General features: G+C 45.4%; 1 protein-coding gene across 1 annotated transcript in view; it reads right to left on the minus strand.

Annotated features, from left to right (window-relative positions):
- Positions 1-76: 76 nt before the first annotated feature.
- Positions 77-18,625, minus strand: part of ZNF185 (zinc finger protein 185 with LIM domain) — a 68,102-nt gene continuing 49,553 nt past the window's right edge. The window contains exons 19-25 of the mRNA XM_081042500.1: positions 17,472-17,669; positions 14,653-14,763; positions 13,488-13,568; positions 11,294-11,365; positions 10,084-10,186; positions 3,254-3,352; positions 77-2,281 (exon numbers count right to left, since the gene is read on the minus strand). Of these exons, the coding sequence (XP_080898626.1) occupies positions 3,254-3,352; positions 10,084-10,186; positions 11,294-11,365; positions 13,488-13,568; positions 14,653-14,763; positions 17,472-17,669 (664 nt within the window). The 3' untranslated portion in view covers positions 77-2,281. The remainder of the gene's footprint in view (positions 2,282-3,253; positions 3,353-10,083; positions 10,187-11,293; positions 11,366-13,487; positions 13,569-14,652; positions 14,764-17,471; positions 17,670-18,625) is intronic.

Here is an 18,625-nt window from a genome sequence, read left to right on the forward strand (position 1 = left end):
GCTTCAGGTAACAGGAGAAAATAAATCACACAGCCAAATATACCAACTTATTATACTTAAAAAAGAAAACCTTAATAATGATGATGTAATATCTTAACATTTATTATAATTGTGTACATTAATGTGGGTTAAGCAAGTATGATTAAAAGCATTAGGCAATTGAAAAGCACAAGTGTAATGCAACCATCCCCCCTACTACATGAGTCTGCAGAATTCCATGCCTTTTTGCAATTTAAAGAGGTTGTTTTGGATTGAAATCAATATTGATCTTGCAAGTTTTCTGTCAGTATCTTGCATGTTGGTTCTAAAACAACCTTAAAGGCAGAGTGTATCTTGAAGGTGGGGAAACCAGCCTATCTTGGACCTCTTTCTCCTGCACTCCATCACTTGGACCTGTACCAAGACTCAAGGATGAGTCCCACCCAAAGGAGTGACCTTTCTTTCTCTTTTACTCATTCATTTAGCACCTGTGTGTCAGTATCTACCATGTGCCAAGTCCCGTGCTGTAGGTTAGACTTTAGGAAGAACAGCTTACATTTAATGTCAGTACATGGCACATTGTATCACTTTTCCCCTCCAGAGCAAATCTGATGCACATGGACGCAAATAAATAGAATGTTCCACTCTTGGCAATAAGAACAAGTCCACCAGCCAATGTGCATAGGGCTCAGAAACTGGAGAGATGGAGACACGTTTTCTAAATCAAGAAAAGAGGCCCTGATTTTTCATTATAAACACTCTGAGGTTGTACCTGCTCTCAAGGAGATTAGACAGTGATGCTGGCCCAAAAGACAGAGGAGCCCAAACCTGGGCAGAGCGTCAGCTGACTGTAGGCCTGGGTCTGCATCTGTCCCGGTGGCCAACAGGTTTCCACATTCCACTAGCTTGGGACGGTGTAGACCGGAAAATAGGAGGTCACTGAAGGCCCTGTGCTCAGGTTGGCTAGCCCACTGGAGCTTTCCCTCGGTTGACAAACTCCTGTCTGGGAACGTCTCTGAGTCAAATCTCTTCTCAGCTGTGAGCCTCTCAGTGGGGGGAGGGGCGGTTTGACCTTTGTGGTACTTCACAGGGGGGCCCAGGTACTTCATAGAGGAGTGTGATTTCACACATTACCCTATTTGTTAGAGTGTGCCTCGGGGGGACACCTGAGGGAGGGTGCTAACTGGTAGGATCAGATAACCTTGGCACAGTGCTTGACATACTCAGCACTGGTTATTGTGGTTACTGTTACTGGTGAGAGACAGCAATGGTTCTGCATGATGCAATGACCACCTCTCTAAGCCTCAATATCCTCATCTGTAAACTGGGGACAAGAATACCCTCTGCACAAAATTCATATGGGGATTAATGCCATCACTTTGTGATAATGTCTGGTATGTAGTAAGGTCTCAAAGAAATGTTAGCTGCTTTTCTCCCTTCTTAATCCTGCTGGAGTGTATATACTCTAAAATCTACTTTAGGAGATTTCTGTGTAAAGTTTAGGGATTAGGAATTGAGGGCAAAGGTATTAATCAGCTATCAGACATAGATGTACCTTTGGTCAGTAGCCTCCTAAGAATCACATCCTATAGAATTTAAACCTAACTGTGTAAACTTTCTAATACATGCCCACATGCCTGCAGGAAAAAAAAACCCCTCAACTACAGTGAAAGGTGGGTAGAAGGAGGTCATTAAAATCTGCTATATAACTCAATCAAAAGCAACTAACTACTTTTAAAAGTACATGGAAAGTTTAAAAATGTATATATGACAAATAGTCAAGCTAAAAACATTGGCCTATGCCAATCCCTAGCATTCAATGTCTGCAATTTACCCACCAGGGATCGTCAACAGTCTTCAGGGGTCTCCTTCTACTCTCAAGTCCCAAAGGTACACTCAGAGTTACGAACCAAAATGTGATTTGCTCTCTGTCCAAAGTCAGGACACACTGAATCCAATGCTCCTGCCTATGCTTATCATGTCAGGCCACCTAAACTCATCAGGAAGCTGACATGCCTTAGGGAAGCAAAGATGGAATTCTTGTTCAATCCTCTTTGCTTGAGCCTGAAATAAGATGACGGATGTGAAGTGCTTTCTGAGCTATAAAAGGCTACACACACAAGTAATTATCGTAGCATCATTAAGATACACTACTAGATGTAAGCAAGTTCAACTTGACAAGAGCAAAAGCACGAAGAAATCAAATGGAGAGGAAGTGAGGGAAGAGGAGCCAGCAACTCAGGACAACTGGGGACGGCCAAACTTGTCCAGGAGTCATCAGCTTCTTCTCAGCCCCAGGGAGCTAAAAGAAAATACAAGTGGCCATGAGATTGGAAACACACATCCAATCCAATGACCTGTCAGCGGCTCCTGGGGTGGGTGACAACTCCAGGCATCAACAGTCCAGGTCAATGCGTCTTCTGGAGAGAAGGCAGAAGAAGCTTGTAGCTGGTGGAACTCTTGGCTGTGACCAATTCCCATGGCCTCCCAAGGGAGATATTCTGCTCTGTGCTTCTAGCTGAGGAGGTGCTAAAGGGGAGGGGCTGCCAGGATCTGGGAAGGCAGTGTCCTATGGGCATTGGGTCTCATGCAGCTCAGATACTGGGGTCAATTCTGCTGGCTTTTTGTATGCAAACCTGTCTTCAGGCAGTATTGACAATATGGCCCAGAGGCTGCCCAAGCAGCTTCTCCTAGTTGGGCCAGCCCCAGAATGGCAACATCCCCTCACAGACATACCTGCTTTTCCTCGCCTTTACCTGCTGCTGGCCACCCCACCCCCCAGCTGTATCTTGTTTAACTGAACACCGTGGCTGTTGAGCTCTGATCTGACGCTATATGAGCAACGGTGAACGTGGTCCAAGGGTGGGTGGCAGAGAGCCCTGGACCTGAATCCAAAGTCCGGGGTTGAGGTCCTGATTCTGCCATATGCGAGCGAGGTGTATCCCCAGGCCCTTTTCATTTCTAGGTCTTTATTTCCTTGTCCCCCAGTGAGGCTAACATCACAGGCCTGGCTGTCTTCCCAGGGTAGATAGAGGGCTCAAATGAAGTACTACACAGAAGGTACTTCTTGAGAGGAAGAGACTACAACCCCTGCAAATTGGAAGTATCCCTGGGGAGGGTGTTTCCACCTAAGATTTCTAAGTATCATAGGGCATAGGAGGATTTGGGGGCCCCTAAACATAAGGACTAGTGTCCTGAGATGAGACAGAGGTCAGGGCACTTTTCTTCCCTATAATAATCCTTGCTGCTTGGCCTTTGGGATGCCTGCACCCACCTAGAAGAGCTTCTCATAGCATTTCCCACAGTGGATAGTATTGCGGTGAATGAAGATCTGATCCAGGAGCTCACCCATCGGTTTACTGCAAATCCCACACTGAAAGAGAAAGCAAGCTAGAGGTCAACAAACAGTGAAGCAACATAAGCAAGTGGAGTGGGGAAGGGGCACCTGACCAACATACACAGGCAGACACTGAGCAGTAGGCACACTCTGGACTTTGCACCACACAATGAAAACATGGCAGAAAACAGAGCCAAAATCATTTCTAATTCGGACTAGAAATGAAACAACAAAACACAACCCCACCAAAACTAACAAGCATGATGACCACATTGTGGTTAGGAGCCCAGGCCTGGGTTTGAGCCCTAAATCCGCTACAGTAGTGGATCCTCAAATAATGTTGTTTTGTTCAACGATTTTTTTTCTTATAACTTTGATGAGATGCCATAGAAACTTAACTCTTGTTTGTATCAAATGGCCTATGTTTACACTGGTTTTGTTATATATTAAAATTGGAAAGAATCACTGACATTGATGATAGAAACCTGGAAATGACACGGATGGAAGAAGAAAGAGACTTGAGACTTAAAAGAAATGAAAGAACTCTACAAGAACTTTCTGACTCCATCAGAAAGAGCAATATAAGAATAATGGGCATACCAGAAGGAGAAGAAAGAGGGAAGGGAACAGAGAATATATTCAAACAAATCGTCGATGAGAACTTCCCAAACTTGTGGAAAGAACTGGATCCTCGAATCCAAGAAGCAAATAGAACACCTAATTACCTCAATCCCAACAGGCCTTCACCAAGGCACATTGTATTGAAGCTGTCTAAAATCAATGACAAAGAAAGAATCCTCAAGGCAGCCAGGGAAAAGAAGACGGTAACCTACAAAGGAAAGCCCATTAGATTATCATCAGATTTTTCACCAGAAACTCTACAAGCCAGGAGGGAGTGGAACCAAAAATTCAAACTATTGAAAGAGAGAAATTATGAGCCAAGAATAATATATCCAGCAAAGATACCATTTATATATGAAGGAGGAATAAAGACCTTCCCAGACATACAGAACCTCAGGGAATTTTTTACTACATGACCTGCACTACAAGAAATACTAAAGGAGGCTATTTGACCACCATCAACAGGGACAATTTGTGGCAACATAAAAAGGGGGAGAGTAAAGGCCTGAAGCAAAATATGGGAATGGAGAAAGTAAGCATGCTGAAGAAAATGGAATACTATAAATATCAAACTTTCTTTTACATAAACTTAAGGGTAACCACGCAAAAAACATCCAGAACTGAAATATATACTGTAATAAAAAAGAAACAGAGGGAAACATCATAGAATACCACCACACAGAAATAAAAGACAACAACAAAAAGGCAAAGAAACAATGGAGACACAGCCTTACCAGAAAACTAAAGATAGAATGACAGGAAATCCTCACATATCAATAATCACCCTAAATGTAAATGGAATGAACTCACCAATAAAAAGGCACAGAGTAGCAGACTGGATCAAAAAACTAAACCCAACCGTATGCTGTCTCCAGGAGACACATCTCAGCTACAAGGACAAGCATAGACTCAAAGTGAAAGGGTGGAAATTGACACTCCAAGCAAATGGTACCCAGAGAAAATCAGGTGTAGCCATAATGATATCAGATGAAACAGACTTCAGGGTGAAAAAGATAACAAGAGACAAAGATGGACATTTCATAATGGTAAAAGGGACTATACAACAAGAAGACATAACAGTCATCAATATTCATGCCCCCAATCAGGGAGCACCAAAATATACCAAACAACTACTAACAGAACTAAACGGAGAAATTGACCAAAACACAATTATACTTGGAGACTTAAATAAATCATTGACAGCTATGGATTATCCAAACAGAAAATAAATAACGAAATACCAGCCCTAAATGACACATTAGATGAAATGGACATCATTGACATATATAGAGCACTTCATGCTAAAACATCAGAGTATACATTCTTTTCGAGTGTACATGGAACATTCTCAAGGATAGACTATATATTGGGACGTAAAATCAGCCTCAGCAAATTTAAGAAGATTGAAATCATACCAAGCATATTCTCTGATCACAAGGTTTTGAAATTGGATATCAACTGCAAAAAGAAAGCAGAAAAAAACACAAATACATGGAGATTAAACAAAATACTTTTAAAGAACGACTGGGTCAATGAAGAAATTAGAGGAGAGATCAAAAGATACATAGAAACAAATGACAATGAAAATACATCCGACCAAAATTTTGGGGATGCAGCGAAAGCAGTTTTAAGAGGGAAATTAATATCATTACAGGCCTATGTCAAGAAACAATTAAAATCCCAAATAAGTAACCTCATGTTACACCTCAAAGAACTAGAAAAAGAAGAACAAGTGAAACCCAAGGTCTGCAGAAGAAAGCAAATAACAAAAATCAGAGGAGAACTAAATGAAATAGAGAACAAAAAGACAATAGAAAAAATTAATGTGGCAAAGAGCTGCTTCTTTGAAAAGATTAACAACATCGACAAACCCTTCGCTAGACTCACTAAGATAAGAAGAGAAAAGACACTAATTAACAAAATCAGAAATGAAAAAGGGGAAGTTATCACGGACACCACAGAAATACAAAGGATCATGCAAGAATACTATGAAGGACTATATGCCACCAAATTCAATAACCTAGAAGAAATGGACAAGTTCTTAGAAACATATAGCCTTCCAAGGCTGAACCATGAAGAACTGGAAAATCGAAACAGACCAATCACCAGTAAGGAAATTGAATCAGTCATCCAAAACCTTCCCAAAAGCAAAAGTCCGGGACCAGATGGCTTCACTAGTGAATTCTACCAAACCTTCAAGGAGGATCTAATACCAATCCTGCTCAAACTCTTCCAAAAAATTGAAGAAGAGACAGTACTCCCTAACTCATTTTATGAGGCCAACATTACCCTGATACCAAAACCTCGTAAGGACAACACACAAAAAGAAAAGTACAGACCAATATTTCTGATGAATACTGATGCAAAAATCCTAAACAAAATTCTACAAATCGAATACAACAATGCATTAAAAAGATTATTCATCACGACCAAGTGGGGTTCATCTCCGGGGCGCAAGGATGATTTAACATCCGCAAATCCATCAATGTGATACATCACATAAACAAAATAAAGGACAAAAATCATATGATTATATCAATTGATTCAGAAAAAGCATTTGACAAGATACAACATCCATTTATGATTAAAACACTTAATAAAATAGGTATAGAAGGAAAATACCTTAACATAATAAAGGCCATATATGACAAGCCCTCAGCTAATTTCATAATTAATGGTGAAAAACTAAAGCCCTTTGCTCTATGTTCAGGAACATGACAGGGCTGTCCCCTATCACCTCTGCTTTTCAACATAGTGTTGGAAGTCCTTGCCAGAGCAATCAGGCAAGAGAAAGAAATAAAAGGCATCCCAATTGGGAATGAAGAAGTTAAATTATCGCTCTTTGCAGATGACATGATGCTATATATAGAAAACCCTAAAGAGTCCACCAAAAAGCTACTAGAAACAATCAACGAATACAGTAAAGTTGCTGGCTACAAAATCAACGTACAAAAGTCCATTGCATTCCTATATACTAACAATGAAATCTCAGAAAAAGAAATACAAAAAACAATTCCCTTTGCAATTGCAGCAAAACGAATAAAATACCTAGGAATAAACTTAACCAAGGATGGGAAGGACCTATATGCTGAAAACTATAAGACATTTTTGAAAGAAATTGAAGAAGACACAAAGAAATGGAAAGACATTCCGTGGTCATGGATTGGAAGAATCAACATAGTTAAAATGGCCATATTACCCAAAGTAATATACAGATTTAATGCAATCCCAATCAAAATCCCAGTGGTATTTTTAAAAGAAATAGAATAAAAAATCATCAGATTCGTTTGGAACCACAAAAGACCCCGAATAGCGAAAGCAATCTTAAGAAAAAAGAACAATACTGGAGGTATCACACTCCCTGACTTTAGCTTGTACTACAGGGCTACAATAATCAAAACAGCATGGTATTGGCAGAAAAACAGACACATAGACCAATGGAATAGAATTGAGAACCCAGAAATAAAACCACATAAATATGCACAGTTAATTTTTGACAAAGAAGCTAAAAACATACAATGGAGGAAAGACAGCCTCTTCAATAAATGGTGCTGGGAGAATTGGATAGCCACGTGCAAAAGAATGAAACTGGACTGCTATCTGTCACCATGTACCAAAATTAATTCAAAATGGATCAAAGACTTAAGCATAAGACCTGACACAATAAACTGCATAGAAGAAAACATAGGTACTAAACTTATGGACCTTGAGTTCAAAGAGCATTTTATGAATTTGACTCCAAAGGCAATGGAAGTAAAAGCTAAAATAAACGAATGGGACTATATGAAACTTAAATAAATAAATAAATAAAAATAAATAAATAAAATGGTTTACGTGTATCACATTACATGCTTAAAGTTGCAGAACCTGTCAACGACGTTAAGTTAGGACTCACTGTATTATGTTTCTGTCATTTTAGTCACTGTAGACTTAGCCAACTGATGGTGCTGATCATTGAGGGGGTCACCCCTGGGAACACAGAACAAAATCAATAATCTGGGCTTGCAACGTGCCTCACACTGTAGAGAACACGGACCCTGAAGTGTTGTTGTGATGCTGTGGCCATGAGTGTTCTCTCTTTTCTCCTAAATGTAACAATACAAACCAGTATTTGAAAATGTTATGTCAACCCAATAAAAGTAAGACAAACCTACAATTAAGGACATTGACAAACTAGTTTATACAAGTGAGCTTGAGCAATGGGGTGACCTTTCCTAGGAGACAGCAGAGTGCTCATGGACTTTGGGGCAGCTCTCAGGCACCCAACCCACCTTCCAAGAATCATCCAATAATATCAGGCAAGTTTAAAATCCATGACCCTCCATGCCTGCTTCTTCACATCTTGCCCTCCCTTGCCTGCTGGCCTCCTGCTTTCCTACTCCTACTCCCTCTGCCTCATCAGCAGCTGCTTTTGCTCAAGATCAGTCACTTGCAAAATACCTGTATGCCCTTCACCTCACACTCAAGACCCATCTCCTCACAAAGCCTTCCCGGGGGCTCCTGACCACTCTGTCTGCACACTTCCCGAACACAGCGCTGAGACCAAATGCGTCAATAGCTGCTTATGTCTCATATTCCTGGAATCTTGCTGTTGAATAGAAGTGCTCTGAATTAAGTATATAAGTGAAAGTAGATAAAATCTTTCAGAACTTTTCATGTAAGTCCAGGAATCAGGAAACAAAATGTTCTTTGTAAAACCACATGTCAAGATCTTTATGTTGAGAGATATAATCCTACTTGGAGTCCACAGAACACAACTGGCCCTGAAATTATCTCCCGTGCCCCCTTCTTATTGCAAAGATCTGCTGCCCTCTAGGCCACGTCCCTCTGTCCATGATTTTTGCATGTGGACTATTCTCTCCCTCCACCACCACTCCTGTCCTGTCCTGAGTTGAGTAGCTTCTGGATCCACACAGATGTAGGAGCTCCCCACTACCCTGGCCTTTTGTTCATTTCCTCCAATGTTCTGGGCCCCTCTCTACCTTGGTCACTGGTCTGGCCAGGCTCTATGAGATGTCCCTGGACCAGAAGTGCCTGGGAACTTGTTAGAGGCCAATTATTAGGTCCCACCCATAAGTACTGAGTCGGAAAGTGGGCTGGGGCTCAGTGCTCTTTGTCTTAACAAGCCCCGCAGGGGATGGTCAAATGTGAGATGCATACTCAAGTGTGAGAACTGCTGAACTAGATCTTGCCACTAACAATAAGTGCACTGTGTCCCAAATGTGCAAGTCAGATGCCTTACTCCGTGACTCCCAAGTCTTCCTGTTCACTTTGGCCAGTCTCTTTCACCACTGGGACCTCCAAATACATGAAGAAGCCCACTGCCTCACTGTTATTGTTCTCTTGTGTACAGCCTCAATCTTGCCGACTCACCTGGTAAAATCTCCATCAGGTAAATGTAAGTCTCCCTGATTCACTCTTGCCCTTGAACGCGGCTGGGGAACAAGACATGACCACACTGATAGATGAGCCAGTCTCGGTAGGAATTCATGAGCCGTCACCTCAGGTGGGCTCTGCATGGCCTATACTTCCCTCTGGTCCATCCTTACCCCCTCCCTGAGACAGTATTTCACACTCTCCCCTTTTTCCTCAAACATCCAACAGTTCTTCCCCACCCCTCACTTGTAGATGACCATGTTTTTTTTTTTTATTGACTGAGAAAACAGAAGCAACTGCTTATTCTTCCACCATCCAAGTTAGGAACCTCCCTGTACATGACCTACATACTTGATCTTTCCTTTCCCTGCCACGTGTGAACTGGTATCCATCTCTCTCTCCTACAGAAGTATACTGTGGTCACACCATCAACCTTTCTTTCTCCTGGATCATCAGTGCTTGCTCTCCATTGCATCCCTTTCATCATTACCACTGCCCTGCTGTCCACTTGCACTGCTCCCTACAAAGCCAACCCCACAAGAGCCTTCCAGACTCACTTTCTCCGTTTCCACATGTCCTGTTCTCTCCTGAGCCCACTCTAATCAGGCTTCGGTCCCCAACACTCATTCACTCCATTGGACTTGGAAGCTCATTCAGCTCCCAGTTCTGCAAAGCCTTTGACATGGAGTGCAATCATCTGAGATCAAGCCTCCTCCACGCTCCAAATCCGTAAGACTCCCTAACTCAGTAGCACCACCCCTCTTCCTTACCTTAAAGCAATAGTCATGGCAACAGATGCCAAGATGTTCAAGGATAATCTTTGGACAGTCTCGGATCTCTCGGTTGCAGTAAGTACAGATGCCTCCAGTTGTTCTGTGAGACGAGAAACAAGAACCCAGTGGTTAGGCTGGCACGCAGACTACTGATGTGATGCAGCCAGACCTTCTGGTTTGACACAGCCAGGCCTAGGTTTGCTGCCAGGATTCCCAGCCTGCCATCTTTCTGTGGTGTGCAATTGGCCACGTAGCCCAGGGCCAGCCTGGGCCTTTGTACATCCTCATATTATTTCCAGAAAGTGGTCATGTATCTTCACCTTATTCACTATATGTGTAGACACCCCGATGTGATTCTTATTTCAGGCAGCTTGCCCTTCCCTGCCCCCTGGCCTAGCATATCTGTTCCTCTCTAGAACAAGAAGACCCATGTCTTTTCATACAGGAAACACGTCCTTGTATGCCCTACCTGGCCACTGTGTCTTGATGGCACTTTTGCTCATGCATAGAGCCACTGAGCCCTGCCTCTTGGATCCTACACACTTGGACCCTCATAATACTCACTGTATGACTTAAGACACATTATTTCTTCTTTCCAAATCTGTTTCCTTCATTGTGACCTGAGTGAATTGTACCACTAAGAGTCCTTGCTCCCTTATTTCAAGAACTGAAAAACAGCACTTCCTTATCATTAAGACCATCCTGTGACTGCTGTCATCTAGTGACAGCTTTCGAAACTGCCGAATGAGGCGCTCTTCGCACCTTCATTCATTTCAAATGAACGATTTTCTCTGGCTCTTTTCTGGCTTCTTGATGATAGAAACCCATTTTCTTCATTTTCCACCGATCGCTCTCTTCTGTAGTTTTCCTTTTCTTCTAGTGAGATTTGAAAGTTCATGAAGAGATGACCTGGGTTCTAGTCCCAAGGGCCTCTCCTGCTGACATAAGCCCCTTGGGCCTCCAGATGCTACTATCTCCCTTCTCAGTAGCCTTCTGTGTTCACTCTCTGGTCTAAGCTGGGTACAAAGGCCACAATTGTGACATCCCGATAAGGGAAGCATCACCCTACGCAGTGGTGTGACATATCTGAAAATGGATCAGAAGCAACAAAACAGAAGACCAAACCAAACGGACTTAATGTGGAACTCTCCCTCAGCTGCTTCTCCTCTGTAGCTCTGTGAGCTCCGTGGTAAGACAGCAAACTTACCTCTCGGAGTACGGCATGCTATCATATGGGGGTTTCTTCTCTATGTCAAATGAGTCCTCAGTGCTGCTGATGCTGCAGGGAATGTAATGAGGAAAGAGGAGGGCAGAAGACGAGAGCCAGGTCACTACCAGTCAGGCACGGGGATGCTTGTTTCATTAACCCTGTGGCCACAAGCTGAGCCCTGACTTTGCATGGCAAACCATCACTTGTTATAGCTACATGGCAGGGGAAACTTCAAAGTTGGTGCCAAGGAGGTGTAATTCTCTCAGGAAAGAGCCCTTGTATGGTGGAGGGGGACAAAGAATATCTGCCACAGTGAGGCACGGCTAGGATTCTTGGGGCTGAGGATACCATGAGGATTCCCCATTTCACTGACCAGTGGAAAAGAAGCAAGGCTTCCCCTCCCCCACATATGTGCCTGGGCTGTAATGTGCCAGTCACCAGGAGCTCACTCACAGCAAAAATTAGACACTAGAGATGGGAACAAAGGAAAGAAGGAAATGTTCTGATATAATGCCTGTGCTTCAGTTACAGGGTAAAATTAGGAGTGACGTATGTTTGTTTGTTTTTCATTTTTGCATCTTCATTTTTCAATAATGCAACTTCATAATAAAAACTAATGGTTACAAAATAAAACTATTGCCAAGGAACAACTATAAGCCCTTTAGTGAAGCTGCCATTCTCCGGGAGCCATGTGGTGACTCTGTGAGGTAGTCAGGAAAACTGACTCAGAGGTTAAGCGACTTGCCTAAGGTCACTCCTGGAAGAAAGGGTGAGCTAGAATTTCAGCCCAGGCTCCGATTTCTTCTGAGAATTAAGTTTATCTCTAAGACTCCTGAGGCAAAACAGGAAAATACACTGGACTACACAATTCTCACTGTCCAATAAAGAAAGTCTACTGGGGTTTGTCATAAGATGTAACATTTTGACTGAGTGTTAAATTCAATTTTAAAATAAATGTAATTGTCAGAGTGCAAGAAATAAATTTAACAGAGTGGTGGGACTGGGAGAAGAAAAACCAGGAGATGGACAGAGTTCAGTCACGTGACATTCATAGTAGCAAATGCTGGAATGCAAGGACATCGCCGCTAGGGGTACTGGAGGTTTTGCAGACACTATTTCTAATCTCAAAACCTCTGTGAACAAACCCACAGAGACAGAAAATAGATCAGTGGTGGCCACTGGTGGTGTGAAAGGCTACTAATGGGTACGGGGTTTCCTTTGCTGGTGGTGCAAATGTTCTGGAGATGGATGATGAGGGTTGCACAACACTGTGAATGTACTAAATGCCACTGAATTGTATACATTAAAAAGAGTGAATTTTGTGATATGTAAGTTACATTTCACTAAAGCTGGTGAGAAAAACCACCCGAAGGAGTTACAGATAAAGAAACTGAGGCTCAAAAAGTTTGGGCATATTGTCCAAAATAATGTAGCCAATGGGGGCCAAGTCGGGGCTTGAAGTTGACCCCTACGCCCATGCTCATCATTCCATAGCACCAGTGAAAACTGGTTCAGAATCCTCAAAGGCCCAATGCTGAAATAAGGCCAGGATACTTCTCTGTTTCTAAAATCCTCACCCTAGCAGTGGGATGATATGTCATAAAAACCGTTCCTGGGGGTGCTGTCTCAGTGTGGGTTGTTTTTAATTGATGTGGCATGGAGGTACCATTCCATATGGCTTCAGGACGCAAACATGCAACGAGATGATAAGTGAAAAGTTACACATATATCAGGACCTGCAGTCAAATGTGTGTTCAAATGAGGTAACCTGGAATGCTGTAAAAAGCGTGGGAGCTGAAGAGAGGAACCCTGTGTTCTGGGACAGGATGAAATTAACTAGATGGTCTCTAAGGGCCCTGCGACTTCTCTAAAGAGTGACGCTCCCAATATTTCACAAAATAAAGCTTGTAGTCTACCAAGAAACAAAGACAGGTAGAAAGGGATGGCACTGGAAGTGGGATACAGGATGAATTATTGAGAAAGGGGAACACAGAGGCACCAAGTTAGATAGAACAGCTGGAAATGCAAAAATCACATCCGTGGGCAATTACATCCTTCATGCATTATAATAAATGATTACATAGAAGCTACTGTGGACCCGGTCCTGGATGAGGTACTGAGGATGCAGGAACGAGGATGGCACGGCACAAGAGAAGGCCAAGACACGGAAGGATCTGGGACTTGCTCTTACCTGCTGTAGCGTGAAGACACCAGCTTCCCGGAAGATACTTCACTGGCATTCATGTACTCTTTCAGGAACAGAATCCCTTTGCTGTAGGAGGAGCACAGCAGAACAGAAAGAAGTATACTGAAAGATTCCAGGGGACGGGGCCTGGCCCAAAGGAAGGGTCCAGGGCTGGGAATACCTCCAGCTGGTTAGAAGGAAGTAAAGGAGCTAATGGAAAGGCCTGGGGGCAGAGGTGCTGGTGTGCTCCAGCTACCACTGGGCAAGGAAAGTGGCTATATGGGAGCTGCTGGACTGCTGAGCCCACAGGGAACTCAGGCTGAAATCAAAGCCCATGGGGTCAGCTTGCTGTGTGTGGATGTGAAAGCCCTAGAAAGAGCCTCCCTGTAGCTAGTGGTGATATGATGTCCTCCTTCACATAGATCTCAACATTACTGGAGGTATCCCCTCCCATAACTTCAGTACAGTGGACTTTCTATCCCTCCTCTCTGAATCCGTTTTCTTCCCGTGTTACTGGGACCAGGAGAGCGTCCAACCCTCAACCTTAGACTGTTGTTCTTCTCCACTGTGTGAATCTCCATCAGCAATCTAACCTCTCCCTCGTCACTCCTGGAACTCCAGAGGCCTAGAAATCACGTCATCCTGGAGAGACTCCTGGCAACATTAGAAACAAGGTCTGCCTCGTGCTGGGCTCACCACAGTCCCAAATTTGGCCTTATTTCCACACTTGATACCAGCAGAGGCCCGTCTGATCCCTCCCCGCCCCCCACAGACATATACTTCACTCAGCCTCCATGCAATGGTTCCTTTCCTACCTCTAAGATTGTAGGTGAGGCCAGGGACGCAGATGAGTCACTGGGTGTACATCTGTCCTTATGAAGAGTAACTTGTGAAGGAGACAGAGATAGGCCCTGGCCTCCATGGGCTTTCTGTGGCCTCCCCAGACTATTAGCAAGGTGCTATGGATGGCAGAGCCCTAGGAAGTGCCACCTCAGCTTCTTACTGGGACAGGCACCCGAGCTGCCCTTTGTGGCCCCTTAACTAACAGGCTGCTGGGAGTTGGGGGAGGCACGAGAGCTAATGTCAGGGAACTGAAATGGGAGAAAAGCCTAGTCCTTTAGCTCCAGGGAAGAGATAGCCCAGAGAACATGTCCAGGTTGTCCTTTCTTACCTGTTTGAGCTGGAGTCCAATTCACTTGGGGAGGCTGGGATGTAAATGTGAGGCTGCTCGGCGGCAGCAGTGACCGTAACCGTGACCATACAGCTAGAGGGGTTTCTCACCCTGAAAGAAGTGGAGGAAGAGGTTAGTGTGTCCACACTGAGAGCTCACATCAAAAAGGGTCAAGCAGGGTTTCAGGGGCCTAACCTCCAGACTGCCACTTCAAGTTTTAGAAAATGCAAATGTTTTTAAAACAACACTTGCAAATCACTGAGCTTTTGTTCTTCAAGTCTCCTGAGGTCAATGGGTTATACCACTGACTTTACAGATGAGAAAACCCAGCCAGGTGACCCAGGTCACACTGGGTAACACCCCAATCTTCTAGTATTTACCCAGAACTCCCCATTGCAGCCAAGGGCCTTGGCCTGTGACTTACTTGGTTAGAGCACCTCCAGGGGGCTACCGGGGACTTGACAGATACAGCCCAGCTCACCCCCTCAACCCCTTCATGGAATAGGGAAGCCCCTTACTAGGATCAGCCCCCCACCAAACCTCCAATGAACTCTCCAGAGAACACAGGATGAGGGAGACAGGAACAAATGAATTTAAGCATCACCAAGGAAGAGATGTGGATGAAGCTCATTCTGGAAGGCACCAGCCACAAGCAGAGGCAGGAAACTGACAGGTATAATGGTTTCTCTGAATCTCCACGCGTCCACTGCAACAAACAGCCCACTGCCTAGAATCCAACCTCCTAGCCAGCTCAAAAGGCCTTTCTCTGGCCAGACACCTACTTGCTCTCACTCTGCCTGCTCCTGGATTGTCACTCCCATATCAAAAGCTGCTGCAGCTGCCCAGTGCAATTCAGGGCATCCTATTGGACACCACTGACACCCCTGCCCCATTTGTGCCATCCATATCACGTCTGCCCAGTCTCCAGCAGTCTCAGACCAGGTTTATGGGCACACATACTGCCCCAGGCTGATTTTGGTTTCTCTCCAACATGCTGCTGCTCAGATTACAGTCTGGATGTGGTCTGCCTCCACCTGGCCTAGCCTCTGGGGGAAATCACTCCCTTGCTAGAGAATTTAGTGCTCAAGACTTCAACTAGTTTAAGAGTGGGGAGCGGGAGAACAATCATGATCTAGCACCTGCCTAGCTCTCTGGCCTCATCTTCTCAAATGATGTCACGTGTACCTGAAGCTGTAGACACACTTATTGACCTCTCTTCTACCTTTGCACATAACACTGCTTCTCCTCTGGGAAGCCCTTCTGGAATACCTGCCCTCTCATCACCTGCCTGGCCTCAAGGTGCCCAGTCACACTGTGCATATTTCTACATCACCCTATGACACAAGAATGCACCACGGAGACTGAAGGAGGTGGGGAAGCCCCAGGGGAACCTGAAAAGACATATGGGGGACAAAATACAGAGCCAGAGAATGAGAAGAGAACTGACTACAGAAGGAAATCCTCTCTGACTGAACAAGTGCCTGGTATTTTCTGACCCACAGCCAGCACAATAGTCAAGGGACAGCAGAGCTGAGGGAGCAAGGTGAAAAATAATCCCATGGAGATCCCTCCAGGACTGCAACGTGACATACAATGGCAGGGCTCCTCCTCGCTCATCACATAACATCCCACCTCCCTCCTGTAGCCTCCTTCCCCTAGCCTACAAGGTCCAGCCCTGCCCCACCCCGAACCTGGTCTCCTATGCTCTCCTCACTTTACTTCGTACCCTCCAACCACAGGGACCTTCTTTCAGTCCCTTCTTCCTCACTCCCTTTTCCATTGTGACCTCCATACATGCTGTTTCCTCTACCCATGTTGCATATTACCAGGTTCATTGCCAGGCTGGCTCTTCCTTGTACTTTAGATCTCAACTGAACTGTCCCTTCCTCAGCAGAAAAGCTTTCTCAGACCATCCTAGCTTCAACACCCCTTGCCATTGCTTCTTTCCATCAAAACTCCCCATTTCCTTCTTTTCTGGGCTTATCACAAATAGAGGCAGCAGATACAGTACAGGCTCCGAGCTCTGGCTGTCTGGGTTCTAATCCCTGTTAGGCCACACTGCCTGGCTGGGTAACTGTTGGCAAGCTATTTAACCTCCCTCTGCCTCAGTTTTTCACCTGTAGAACAGAGATAAAGATAGTACCTCCCCATAGGGAGGTATGACTATACATAAAGCATGAGAACTGTGCCTGCACATTCCCAGCACAGGGTAAATGCTAATGCTTATCACTATAGTGTTATTGCTGTCATGTTTATTCATTGGTGCACTGTGTGCTCGCTGAGTACAGGCAGCCAGGGCCCTGGCCATCCTGTACAATGAGTATATGGTCAGTAACCACAACTGGCTTACATGAGGCTATTCCCTAACTCTTGACCACTTTCGTAAAAGATCTCTGGGGAACAAAGGGAGCACCCAAATGGTGCCATGCAAGGCCAGACTGGTGTTGGTGGCAGTAGATGGCTTCACTGAACATCCTTTATCTCTGGTAGGTCCCATCCACACCAGAGCACACCTTCCTCAGAGACCTTCCATCTCCATGAATGGCAAAGGCACCCCATATCCCTCTCCTGACCAGGTCTTCAGACAACATGGTTTTCCGTGCCACACTTGGCCTAACATATTTGATGCTAGGGCTCCAAACTAAAGCCCGTGGAGACCTACTCCTGGGATGCTCATAGCTAGCAGGTCAGCTTCCCACAAGCTCCTAGCCAGGCACAACTGCAGAAAGTAATCAGCACGACTAGTGTGTTAGGGTTTTTTTTCTGGGTTGTGGACCCTGAAAAAACCCTGGCTCAAGCAGCAGGAGCCCAGCTCTTACCTGCTGGCCTGGCTCTCCAGTTCCATGAGCTGCTTGGGTCTTCTGGGGCTGCTCGGCCACTCTGGGGTGCTGGGGTCTGCAGGCTGCTGGCTGGGTGCAGCTGGATCTCCCTGGCCACCTCTGGGGACGCCAGGCCTGTCCTGCCAGGTCTCTCCCAGCTTGGTGACCACATTCTTCTCCTCAAAACCAGCCAAAGCTCTGGGGAAGAATGAGTGTCCTTATGGAGCGGGGGTTGCGGGCCTAGTCTTTGCTCACCCGCTGCACACTGCTGTCACCTCCTGTGGACACAGCGGGCTCCTCTCCTGGAGGGTGGGGCAGAGAGCAGCCCAGCACGGCCCCCACCTCGGGGAGCAGTCCGTCTCCTCAGGAGGACCCCAGCACGGCTACTCCCTTCCACCCACAAAGGCAACATCCCCAAGAACACCTGATGACTTCAATGATGTTTTAAAAGACAAAGTCTTCTCTTAGTTGGGAGCAGTGGCATTCCTGTCCCCCTCCTCCCACTGCTCTCCACCTTTCTCCAAGCCTTCCCCACCCCAGTCCATCTGTCCTACCTAAGAAATCCCAAGCCATCTTGTATTCTTCCAAGCCCGGGTGCTCGGCCCCGGTGTTCAGACTGAATGCTCAGCCAGGCCCTGCAAGGGGCTCACCTCTCTGGGAAGGAGCTTCTCCTCCAGGATGTCCTGGAGGGCTGGGTCGGGGTGACGGAGAGAGAACAGGACTGTCAACGCTTGCTAGATTCTCTAAAAGGCTGGTAACCGCACAATGAGGAACAAGGGCTATGAAAACACGAAATGCTCCTAAGTGTCTTGATACCGGTATATAGCGAGGCCCATCTGTGATCCTCGTTCGCCACCTAGCGGCCGGCGCGGGCAAAGCTGCAGAATAAGCCCGGCTGAAGCCCATCTAGCCAGGACTGCCATTTTCTTTATTGACAGTCGCATTTCCCGGCGGGCACCGCGGCCGGAGCTCAACGCTGCGGGAAATGGTGGCACGCACAGGCGGACACACGTGTCCCCCCTCCCAGGCGGGTAGGAGGCCGGCGCACGCGCACAGATATTGTTGTGGCCGCTTTGTTTTCGCAACTAGAGCTTGTCTTCTTTATTGCGAAGTACTCACCTGCTCTTATTATGGGGCAATAGCATTTTCACCCC

This window comes from Rhinolophus hipposideros (genome assembly GCF_964194185.1).
Source record: "Rhinolophus hipposideros genome assembly, chromosome: X".
NCBI lineage: Eukaryota > Metazoa > Chordata > Mammalia > Chiroptera > Rhinolophidae > Rhinolophus > Rhinolophus hipposideros.